We start from the raw sequence: 12,951 nt of genomic DNA on the forward strand, positions 1-12,951 counted from the left end.
AAGTCATGACTTAACCAGTGTTGGGTTGAAACCTTCTAATTTCTAGTGCAGTAAATGATTTCCCCATCATGTCACGCCCTCACATCTAAGCCACCTTCAGACTCGAGCACCTCCTTTTAAGCTGGACATAACCTTAAACAAAGAGTACCATCAGGGCTTTGGGGCAAACAAGCCAAAGATAGAGCAAGAGATAAAGGTTTTTAAGAGCCTTTTGAGAACTATAAATCATAAGGAGATAAGGAGGAGGAGGAGAGCAAACCTTTGTGACAGACACTGTGCTATCTCCTTTAATCTTTACAACAGCCTTGAGAGGAACATATTATCATGCCTGCTTTAATAAGAGAATATTTAGACCCTGCAACATCAAACAACTTGTCTAAGGCCACACATTTATACAGACAGATATTACCAGAAACTGTTATGAGTTGAACACGTAGTGACACATTTGGCCCAAATATGTGTGTACTGTTGAAAATGTTTTAACTATAAACTCTTAAGAGAAACCCCAGTCTTCCCAATCATTTTCCGAATGGCCAGCTGTACATCTTTGTTCCTAAGGCTGTATACCATTGGGTTCAACAGGGGGGTGATGATAGTGTAGGTCACTGTCACCAGCCTGTCTTTGCCTGATGAGTATTTGGCTGAGGGCCGAAGGTAGACAGAGGAAGCACAGCCATAGTGGACAATGACCACAATAAGATGGGAGGCACAAGTGGAGAAGGCTTTTCGCTTGCCCTCAGCAGATGGGATCTTCAGGATGGTATGGACAATGAAGCCATATGAGATACAGATGAATATCAAGGGCACAACAAGCACCAGGACGCCACAGATGAAGATGACCAGCTCATTGACGTAGGTTTCAGCACAGGCAAGTCGGATAACTGGTGAGATGTCACAAAAGTAGTGGTTGACCTTGTTGGAGCCACAGAAAGGGAGGCTGAAGACCAAAGTTGTTCCCACCAGAGATATTAGGAAGCCACTAACAATACAACTTGCTGCCAGCTGTCCACACACCCTCCAGTTCATGAGAACGGGGTAGCGCAAGGGCTGGCAGATGGCGGTGTAGCGGTCATAACCCATAACTCCCAGAAGCAGGCAATTGGTGACAGCAAAGCCGAGGAAGAAGAACATCTGGGTGGCACAGCCCATGAAGGAGAGTGTCCTGAGGACAGAGAGCAGGTTGATAAGCATCTTGGGCAGGATAACAATTGTGTAGAAGACTTCAGAGGTCGAAAGGACACAAAGAAAGAAGTACATGGGTGTGTGGAGGCTGCGGTCCAGGTGGATGACGGAGATGATGGTGAAGTTTCCACTCAGGATGATCAAATAGAGGCAGAGAAAGAACACAAAGAGGACAGGCTGCAATTCACCAAAGCTGGAGAAACCCAGAAGGAGGAACTCAGTGACCTGGGAAGAATTGGCCATGGAGAGTGGACGCCACAGAACAAAGCCAGTGTGATCAGGTCCAGAGACCTCTGGGACGGAGGAATAGAGAGACTTACCCTTCATAACGTAGACAGCACCAGTCTCGTGTGAATGAGAAACAACTGGAAAGAAAGAGAAAAAAGGGATTATAAATTAACCAAAAATTATCCTAAATTAATATGTATCCACAGTGCTGTTTCTCTGCCAATGATTTTAGCAGTGAATCTGGGGTAAGTGTTCACACGAAGGCATAATATTTGCTCAAATAAAGCCTGTCCTTTCACCCCCCACTCCACTCTTGCAGACTTATGTACTCTCCACTTAATTATTTGATGATCTAGTATTCAAAAGAAACTTTATGTTAATTATGATTTTCCGTGGTCATAGCTTTATCCACATTGCTAATATGTATATTCCATAAGCAATAGCACCAATGTCTGAGGATCCACCTCTCACCTGCTTTTAATACATTCATCATCTAGGGAAACACCCTTGATCTGTCTTTGTGTTGCTGACCTCTGAAGAATACAGCTCCTTTTCATTATTAACCATTTACCCCATTTCCATGCAGTCATTCATTAAAGGTTAATTTGGTTTAGACCTACTGCTTCTGTCTTAGAACTAGTTTTATGATTCCTCTCCACACCCTTGAAGGACAGTAAGCCTGATTTCCCTTGCAGAAAAACCATGGCTGGAAGAATTTAGTTTGATTCAGTGTTTGCTGGTTGCCCATTGAGTTGCACGGCTTATCCCTGATATACCTGACCTGAAGACTCGTTAGACCATCTTTCCCAGGATCTGTCTGTGAATTCCTGGGTAAGAAGGCTCAGATACTTTCCCTAATGCTTCTGATAAGTTATTGTTCCTAGTGCTAGATTATATATATTTTAAATCAAAACATTCTTGTCCTTTCCCACCTCTTGCCCAGATCTGTTTCTTCACAAGGATTCTGTGTCTCAGTAAAATGTTTCAAAATCCTCCTCATCATGTAAGCTGTGAATTTCTGAGACATATTTAAATACATGATTTTTCTCATCCTCCAACTGCAATCTATTTTTGTTCTGCAATACTTCTAGGATCATTTCTTCTTTTCTGTAAGAAATTAGCTCTTGTCTGGACTACTCCAAGAGCATGATAGACAGACCCCCTGGTTTATATCTCATTCTACTCTAAACCATCCTCCACTGTGACCTCAGAGTTGTCTTCTTACAAGACAAATCCTAATCCTATTAACAGAACTAAATAACACTTAATTATCTACAAAGCTAAAGCAATCATTCTGTGTCTCATATTTTTCCCCAATATAACTTTCCACACATAACTGCCACTGTATATTCCTTCACATATGCTTTAGTGTTGAAAAACTTTGAACAACCATGTCATTTTTTATCCTACCTTCTAAATCTGGAAATCATCCATACTTTATGTTTGTGGTTGTTGTTGTTTTTTCTTCTTTTAATGTGACTTCTTTAAATTCTCAGTTAAAGTAACATTGACACATTGACTCCTCCCTACAACTTCCTAATTGGGCTTTATTGTCACTTTCTCTTGGTTTTGTTAGCAATTGTTGGAATCTGTTGTCACTAGTATTATGCGGATGTCTTTGACTTCACAACGTGTCAATTACCAGACATACAGTAGTGTCTAGTATGCACCAGGTGCTTGAAGGCTTCCTGAAGAAAAAATAGATGACCCATATCCCAGGGCTTCTTCTAAATTATTTCAGAATACCCAAGAGGTATGATTCCAGGGGTTTTCCAAACTTGTTCCCTTAGTATTTATTTGACATACAATATTAACCTTCTGCTTTAACATTTTGGGATAAAAAAAAAATCTCTCCAGTGTCATTCTCTAAATGCAGAGACAAAAGAATCATTAAAAATTGCTGCTTTTCCAATGATCATGTGGTTTCCTCCATTATCTCAACTAGCTAAACTTTTAAATTTTAATTTAGATAGCACTTTGTTAGTATTATTTTTTTTAAGATTTTATTTATTTATTTGACAGAGAGAGACACAGTGAGAGAGGGAACACAAGCAGGGGGCGTGAGAGAGGGAGAAGCAGGCTTCCCGCAGAGGAGGGAGCCGATGCAGGGCTCGATCCCAGGACCCTGGGATCATGAGCTGAGCTGAAGGCAGACGCTTAACGACTGAACCACCCAGGTGCCCCTAAATAGCATTTTGTTAGTCTTAAAGACCTTTGCAAATAACAAAACTTCTATCATTGTTTGCTCTTTTGCTTAGACAAAGGTATAGCAAAATTTTTAAATGGGACTAAAACCAGGAGCTTTCACTCCTATTTTGGTATATTTGAATTGCCCATCTCTAAACTTTATAAGTAAGGAATACACACCATGCTTTTGACTGGAACAGTCTCCACTGATGCTCTTCCTGAGATGTCACCTCCAGCTTTCCAATGTCCTGGTCTACATCCTTTGAGTTTGTTCTTTTATAGGACCATCCCAAGAAAAAGCAGTGACCTGTTATCCAGGGAGGGTTGGGGTTTGTTTGGAAAGGAAAGAAAGGCCATGTTACTGGCTGACCATTCTGTGACCCTCCCGCACAGTACTCACAAGACATCATCTACTTTTTCAGAGTCATCCTTGGAACCTATGAAGCAACTGAAATTTGAAAATGAATTCCCTATTAACAAAAAACAGAAAGCTTTGGCTCTCTTTAACCTGGTTGAGGATGCTACATAAAATATTTGGTGAATAGAAGATCTTGGAAGGGAAGATGCTACAGATTCAGAGAAAAGCTTTGGGAAAATAAGGAGGGGGAATAAATGAAAAGGAAAATTGGGTAATTCAATTGTCTTCTTTTTTTTTTTATTCAGTTGTCTTCTTAACAAAAAGAAAAGGTGAATTAACTTTTCATGACCTGGCTCAATGACTTCATCAGTGTAAGTGAAGCCAGTTCCTTAAGCTGGTTTAAAAAGACAGCTAATTCTTCACCCCCAATTACCTTTACAGCCTCCTCCTCTAAATTGCCATCACACGGGAATTAACTGAAATACAGTTTTCTATATATGTTTTGCCTTTTAAGATTTTATGCTTAGAGAATGCATGTGTGAGAGACAGAGACACACACAAAGAGAGAGAGAGACAGAGAGAGAGAGGGAGAAAAAGATAGGGAGGGAGAAAGGGGGAGGCAGAGAAAGAGAGACAGAGAGAGGGGGAGGGAGAGGGAGAAGGAGAGAAGGAGAAGGGATTCTCAGTCTCTAATATTCTCTTCCCTTTATCTGGGGCCCACCCATTGGTCACATTCTTTTTTTAAAGACACCAGTTACTGAACTTCCCCTAATCTGTACAGGAAGATTTTGCAGTTTCTACTATATTTAACATTTAGTATATTTCAAGATTGTTTCCTGTGTCTTTATCAAAATACTTAGCCTGTTATGTCCAAATTATGGTTTCCTGATTGTCTCTCCAGTAGACTTGAAAACCTCAGGAATAAAGACCATACCTTATTCCCTATGTATCCTCAAAACTTAACTCAATATTTAAATTAATGATATATAAGTGCTTGATGAATAAATACATTCAATAGTCCATTAATGAATTAATAATGATCCTAATTAGTTCTTTTTACAGCAGCTGGGTTCCCTGTGCACCACCGTGTGCTCCTAAGTGAGAACACTCACTGCTTATGTTCTCTGTCATTCCATGTTCTCTATAAATTTCATTTTCTTCCTTTCTGTTTTATTTTTATTTATTAATTTAAAAGGGGGGAGGGGCAGAGGGATAGAGTGAGAGAGAATCTTAAGCAGACTCCCTGCTCGGTGTGGAGCCTGACACAGGATTCAATCCCACAACCTTGAGATCATGACCTGAGCCAAAATCAAGAGTCAGATGCTTAACTGACTGAGCCACCCAGGTGCCCCTCACTTTCTTTCTTTCTAAATCTAATGCCGTACCCCTCCTATGAAACAATCAAACTGATTCTGAGCCTCTGCCTTCTTGTTGACCTCCATCTCTGCCCCCACAGTTTCCACTATCCAGTTGTCCTTTCTGACATTTAGTCACAGTTCCCACTACTGATCACGGGGGCAAAGTAAGTCATTGGCTCATGAGAAAACTCAACAATTTAAATTCTGACATACAAAAAATGACTGATTGTCACTATTCTTCTCAATAAGGAAACCCAAGTCCCTAAATAAAAATAAAAATTTTACAATCCTTCAAATCAGAGTGCTAGTGCCTGGTGACATGCGGGCCTCTTCATTCTCAGACACTTCTTCGAAACTTCTGTGAAATTTTTCTAGGTGAAATTTGCCAAAATTGTCTTCCCTGTCATAATGTACCAGAGTTCTTCTTTCATTTTCCATCAACTGTCTGAACCAATATAAGGAAACTGTCTACATGACTCCACAGAAAATATCACCTGTGCCTCTTCTCCATGAGCAGTTTAGCTAATGCCTCAGTAAGCATCACCAGGGGTGTTTGTCCTTTCTGCTTTGGCATGGCCTCAATGTCTTTTTGGTAATTGAGATCCCCTCCTCCATAGGGAGTTAATTACCACATGGTGCCCAATGCTTGTCCATAATTTCCCCAATTAGCAAGTAGAACTATGGTAATACACTAAGAGAATTTGTTGGTCAAAGAGAAGGTCTTTTCTTTTCTTTTTTATTATGTTATGTTAATCACCATACATTACATCATTAGTTTTTGATGTAGTGTTCCATGATTCATTGTTTGCGTATAACACCCAGTGCTCCATGCAGAACGTGCCCTCTTTAATACCCATCACCAGACTAACCCATCCTCCCACCCCCTCCCCTCTAGAACCCTCAGTTTGTTTTTCAGAGTCCATCATCTCTCATGGTTCATCTCCCCCTCCGATTCCCCCCCTTCATTCTTCCCCTCCTGCTACCTTCTTCTTTTTTTTAAAAACATGTAATGTATTATTTGTTTCAGAGGTACAGATCTGTGATTCAACAGTCTTGCACAATTCACAGTGCTCACCATAGCACATACCCTCCCCAATGTCTATCATCCAGCCACCCCAACCCTCCCACCCCACCCCCCACTCCAGCAACCTTCAGTTTGTTTTCTAACATTAAGAATTCCTCATATCAGTGAGGTCATATGATACATGTCTTTCTCTGATTGACTTATTTTGCTCAGCATAATACCCTCCAGTTCCATCCACGTTGTTGCAAATGGCAAGATCTCATTCCTTTTGATGGCTGCATAATATTCCATTGTATATATATACCACCTCTTCTTTATCCATTCGTCTGTCAGTGGACATCTTGGCTCTTTCCACAGTTTGGCTATTGTGGACATTGCTGCTATAAACATCGGGGTGCACGTACCCCTTCGGATCCCTACATTTGTATCTTTGGGGTAAATACCCAGTAGTGCAATTGCTGGGTCATATGATAGCTCTATTTTCAACTTTTTGAGGAACGTCCATCCTGTTTTCCAGAGTGGCTGCACCAGCTTTCATTCCCACCAACAGTGTAGGAGGGTTCCCCTTTCTCTGCATCCCTGCCAACATCTGTCGTTTCCTGACTTGGTAATTTTAGCCATTCTGACTGGTGTGAGGTGGTATCTCATTGAGGTTTTGATTTGGATTTCCCTGATGCTGAGCGATGTTGAGCACTTTTTCATGTGTCTATTGGCCATTTGGATGTCTTCTTTGGAAAAATGTCTGTTCATGTCTTCTGCCCATTTCTTGATTGGATCATTTGTTCTTTGTGTGTTGAGTTTGATACGTTCTTTATAGATCTTGGATACTAGCCCTTTATCTGATATGTCATTGGCAAATATCTTCTCCATTCTGTCAGTTGTCTTTTGGTTTTGTTGACTGTTTCTTTTGCTGTGTAAAAGCTTTTTATCTTGATGAAGTCCCAATAGTTCATTTTTGCCCTTGCTTCCCTTGCCTTTGGCTATGTTTCTGGGAAGAAGTTGCTGCGGCTGAGGTTGAAAAGGTTGCTGCCTGTGTTCTCCTTTGGGACTTTGATGGACTCCTGACTCACATTGAGGTCTTTCAACCATTTTGAGTCTACTTTTGTGTGTGGTGTAAGGAAATGGTCCAGTTTCATTCTTCTGCATGTGGCTGTCCAATTTTCCCAACACCATTTGTTGAAGAGACTGTCTTTTTTCCATTGGACATTCTTCCCTGCTTTGTCGAAGATTAGTTGACCCATAGAGTTGAGGGTCCATTTCTGGGCTCTCTGTTCTGTTCCATTGATCTATGTGTTTGTTTTTGTGCCAGTACCATACTATCTTGATGATGACAGCTTTGTAATAGAGCTGGAAGTCCGGAATTTTGATGCCACCAGCTTTGCTTTTCTTTTTCAACATTCCTCTGGCTATTCGAGGTCTTTTCTGGTTCCATACAAATTTTAGGATTATTTGTTCCATTTCTTTGAAAAAAGTGGATGGTATTTTGATGGGGATTGCATTGAACGTGTAGATTGCTCTAGGTAGCATTGACATCTTCCCAATATTTGTTCTTCCAATCCATGAACATGGAATGTTTTTCCATTTCTTTGTGTCTTCCTCAATTTCTTTCATGAGTATTTTATAGTTTTCTGAGTACAGATTCTTTGCCTCTTTGGTTAGATTTATTCCTAGGTATCTTATGGTTTTGGGTGGCAGAAGGCCTTTTCTAATACACCATGGGGATTAGTTGGTTTCCTCTTTAAAATTCTCTGGGGACTCATAGAAAGCTGAAAGTTTTCTGGGCACCATTTGTTAAAACAAACATCAATGGAAGGGCCTCCTTTGAGTTTCCTTACCTAATGAATCTAAATTTTCATTCTCAGGTTGGAAGAAAATGTACGTCTTGCATTCTCATTTCTGACATCTCTAAGAGGGGAAGAAAGGTTCAAACAAAGGACAGAATATTAGAATGGGAGAGGCAGCATATGTGTTTCAGACTCATGGGAAACAAACTTGTTCTTAGAATATAATGTGAGCATGATTAGGACGGAACTAGCTCCCCCCCACCCCGGGGTTACAGCAGAGGCCACAGGCAGTCAGCAGGAGGCTGGCTGTGCCCCCCCACCCTTTGTTCAATAAACAAATAAACAAGGTAAATTTGGGTTATGGGGAAAAATGTGGGGGTAGGGTTTTGCCGAGATGTCTCCTTTGGTAAAACGTCCTCCTATTTCCAGATTGCATATTTACTCCCTCTCCCAGTAAGTCCAGACACTTGGGCTGGAAATAGGGCAAATGTTAGGCAGTGATGGAAATGATGCAGAAAGACTAAAAATATAGAGATGGGAAATCATGCCCAGCACTCACAAACCAAACAAGCAAGGGACGAATCTTGATATTTGACAGTTTAACATTCAGACCAGGAGTATTCAATGAACAACAAAAGACAGTAGCAAAAAATAAAAAAAAACACTTTTAATGCTAACAACTACAATTCACAATGAAATTATAATAGATATGAATTTGTGTCCCCCCAAAAACACAGGTGCAACCTTCGTAAGAAAGAAACTATAAAATGTTTACAAGGAGATACACTAGTAATGGGTAGCTTCCATAACCACTCTGCTCAAACAGATCAGAAGGAGAAATATCTCTAAGAATTTAGAAGACCTAAGCAACAAAATAGTGAACTATATCTGATCGGTATTTATTCAAATTTGCATTATAATGAAAGAGTACACATGTTCTTTTCAAGGCACATGAAGAATGAATATTGGCTGTGTATTATGTCACAATAAAAACTTGAACCAAGGTCACAAAATGGTAAGAATACAAACAATATTCCCAATTTCCAGCATAAGAAACTATCCAATGAATAACAAAGAAAAAAGGCTTTTCACCTGGGATTTTTAAAATCTATGAAATAATTGTTGGGTCAAAAGGGAAATACAAAGGAAAATGAAAGAAGTTCCAGGAAATAATATCAATTACACTTCATGTAGCAGATTATGTGGGTTAAGTTTAAAGTGGAGATGAGAGGAAATCTCACAGCTTAATTATATAGACATATATAATTAACACATACGTATATACATATGACATAAAAAATGAAAGTACGTAGAAAGCATCAGTAAGTTAAATAGAACAACAAATTAAAGGAAAATTCAAAGGAAAAATTATACAAATAAAATACAAATAAATACAAATAATACAAATAATAATAGTTGAATAATACAAATAAAATTAAAAACAATGATATGGGGAAAAAACACTAGAATGCATCTGTTCATTCACACGTATGTTAAGTTCTCTGACAACAGACAAAACAAACTACCACTATATGAACCAAAAAAAAAAAAGTAAACACAATTATACTTAGTATAAAATGACACAGAAAATAATAATTTCTAAGACATTTTCAAATGTCAGAATATTTCATACAAATTTTACAAAGAATTTTGAAAGTCTAGATGAAATGAATAATTTTGTAGAAGACTAAATTCCATATATGATCCACTAAAAATAAAAGTGGCTTAGAAGTCACTTTTCTTAGATGAAATAGAGGATATTACCACAGGGCCATGCCTCAGAAGACACTGTGCCTGTATTATTTCACAGAATTTCAATAAATCTTCAAACATAAGATGATCTCAACTCAATATACAATAGCAACGCAATGAATACTTCTTCAAGATATAGAGAAAAACCCATTTGAATCTTCAACTCACATAATGTTAAAAAATCTTGTGGATATGTCAATACAATGCAAAAAATTTAAAAACTTGGAAAAAATATATCACTGAATGAAAAAATTGGAAACTAAGCTTAAAGATAATGACAAATTCTCAGAGTAGTAATAACTAACAATTTGACTGTATAAAGTGAAATATTTACTTGCAACAAAAACACAAGTAAAGATATTAAAAAAGAAACAATTGGAAAATTTCTCAAAAACTATCAAAATGTTGGGGCGCCTGGGTGCTGAGTCGGTTGAGTGTCTGACTCTTGGTTTCGGATTAGGTAATGATCTCAGGGTTGTGGAATCAAGCCCCACATCAGACTCCAGGCTCAGGATGGAGTCTGCTTGTCCCTCTCCCTCTGCTTCTTCTCTCTCTCTCTCTCTCTCTCTCAAATAAATAAATTAAATCGTAAAAAATTACTGAAATCTTAATAAAAACTTATGACAAGCTGAAAGATAAAATAACTAAACTCTAAAGTAGGAAATGGATATAGGCATAGAACTGATAAAATAAAAGCACATAAAAGGCATACAATTCACTAAATAGTTATAATTTAATTTTAGTGAATTAATTTAATTAAAGGGATATGAAGTCTGGCCCATTACTCTTCGAAGGGCTGACTTGAATTCCTTATTCCTCAGACTGTAAATCATTGGATTGAACAGTGGCGTGAGGATGGTGTAGGACACAGATATGAGGGTGTCCTGACTTGAAGAGTAGCTGGACTTGGGCCTTAAGTAGATGAAAGAGGCACAACCATAATGAACAGTTACCACAATGAGATGGGAGGCACAGGTGGAGAATGCCTTGTACCTGCCGGTGGAGGATGGGATCTTCAAAATGGCAGAAATGATGCGGATGTAGGAGACCAGGATAAGTAGCAGGGGAATGACCAAGACAAACACACCAATCATGAATATGACCAACTGACTGAGGCGCGAGTGATGGGATGCCACCTTGAGGACAGGGGCGATGTCACAGAAGTAGTGATGGAGCTGGCTGGAGGAGCGGAAGGGCAGGTGAAATACCATGGAGGTGATAATCTGTGCAATAGTAAAGCCACAGGCACAGGCAGCAGCCACTAGTCCCATACACACCTGATGTCCCATGAGCTCCGTGTAGCGCAGAGGGTTACAGATGGCCACGTAGCGGTCATAACCCATGGCTGCCAGCAGGAAGGAGTGAGAGCAGCCAAGGAAGAGGAAGGTGAACATCTGGATGGCACATCCCAGGAAGGAGATGGTCTTCTTCTGGGCCAGCAGGTCCACCAACATCTTGGGTACAATAACGAAGGTGTAGCAGGTCTCAGAGCAGGAGAGGACAGCAAGGAAGAAGTACATGGGGGTGTGAAGGGCTCTGTCCAGCATGATGGTGGAAATGATGATGGCATTGGTGCCCAGAGTGAACAGGTAGAGGGGCAGGAAGGCTATGAAGAGCAGTCGCTGCAGCCCGGCCAGAGAAGAGAAGCCAAGGAAGATGAACTCCCTCACCAGGGTCTCATTGTCCTGCTCCATGCAGAGCACCCCCACAGAGGAGAGTCAGGGACAGAGACAGAGACAGAGACCAGGTTCCAGGAAGGAGAGTAGAAATTATGGGAAAATCAGCACAAAGTCTGTAGGCAGTCAAGTCCTTCATTCCCCCCTCAGAAAGGTCTGCTAAGAAAAGAATTAAGGCTAAATATACAACAGAGGAACTGAGCCAATTAGGAGGCTTTCTCTAAGACTAAGACTATGGTATCTTTTTAGCCAAGGATTAAGGATCTGTCTCATTGGTTTTACCTGTATCTTACCTAAGGATTGCTGTGTGTGTCTTTTTACTAGCATCCCAAGGAAACTAGCTTTCCAAAAGTGAAAAAATATGTTTAATTTTAGCCATCTGAACTTGGTCAGAATGTACAATGAAGGAATGAGTTGTGTTTGAACACAACATGTGAACCTCAGTTTGTCCAACCAAAAAATGGAAAGGGAGAGGAAGAATTCCCTAGCAAATGTGTAAGGAGAATTGTGTTTGTTGATGACTTCTTATATGCTAAGATCTGTGGTAAGAACATCATATACTCATGTCAATTATTCATTGCAACAATCTTATGGCAGTAACCAAAACAACAAGAAAAAAAAAAACCTTTGGTGTTATTTCTGACAGACTGACTAACAGAGTAATTAGGGACATTCCTGGAGGCTCCACACTGGGAGCCTTGCCAAGAGTGGAACAGAAGACAGCATTGGTTTAAAGAAGAATGTCCCCTATTCCAGGAAGAGAAGAGTCACCAGGGTGGTAAAAAGAGATTCATTACTTTTGTGGCATTTGCAGTTCACCTCCGTTTTCCCATTTTCTGTGCCTCAGAGAAACTCAGAGAACAGAGTTTTCCAGAAATGGCTCAGAGCTTGTCATAGAGCATGAAAAAGAATGGGATAATTTGTCATTTTCCAGATACCAGTGCCATGCCATAAATCAGACTTCATGTCTTTTATATATTGTTATGTCAACAAGATTATTATATCCACAATATAAGATATGTTTTGAATATTCTGCTACTAAACACAGTCTGCAAGCTGCTAGAAAGGATCATTTCTAAAGTTATTTTTAGGACTAATATCAGATAATTTTTTCATGGGTGTATTTCCCAATTGTCCAAGACTAGGAAGTAAAGAAAGTGTTCTCTGTAAGCAAAATCACCTGGCCTTTATTTATCAGTTGCATCCAGTTTCTATTTACACATTTTTCAGTATATTTATATACAGATACATCAATTTCTGTTGAGGACTCATTTGCATCTGCTACCAGAATTTGAGTTTTTGGGTTCTTCTAGACAATAGTAAATGCTAGATTTCTGATTCTAAGGTAAATGATGATAAACTTCTGAAACTCATTGTATCTATCATTAGAATTTGGAGACAA

At 39.5% G+C, this 12,951-nt stretch overlaps 2 protein-coding genes across 2 annotated transcripts; both read right to left on the minus strand.

The window, feature by feature from the left end:
- Positions 1–483: 483 nt before the first annotated feature.
- Positions 484–1,425, minus strand: LOC116627459 (olfactory receptor 10R2-like). Its single transcript, XM_032397222.1, has one exon. The coding sequence runs from the start codon at positions 1,423–1,425 to the stop codon at positions 484–486; it is 942 nt and encodes a 313-aa protein (XP_032253113.1).
- Positions 1,426–10,625: 9,200 nt separating this feature from the next.
- On the minus strand, positions 10,626–11,567 carry LOC116627515 (olfactory receptor 10K1). The gene has a single exon (XM_032397293.1). It carries the CDS (start codon positions 11,565–11,567, stop codon positions 10,626–10,628), a length of 942 nt encoding a protein of 313 aa, XP_032253184.1.
- Positions 11,568–12,951: the final 1,384 nt, after the last annotated feature.

This window comes from Phoca vitulina, unplaced genomic scaffold, assembly GCF_004348235.1.
Source record: "Phoca vitulina isolate PV1807 unplaced genomic scaffold, GSC_HSeal_1.0 scaffold97, whole genome shotgun sequence".
In the NCBI taxonomy this organism is placed as follows: Eukaryota; Metazoa; Chordata; class Mammalia; order Carnivora; family Phocidae; genus Phoca; species Phoca vitulina.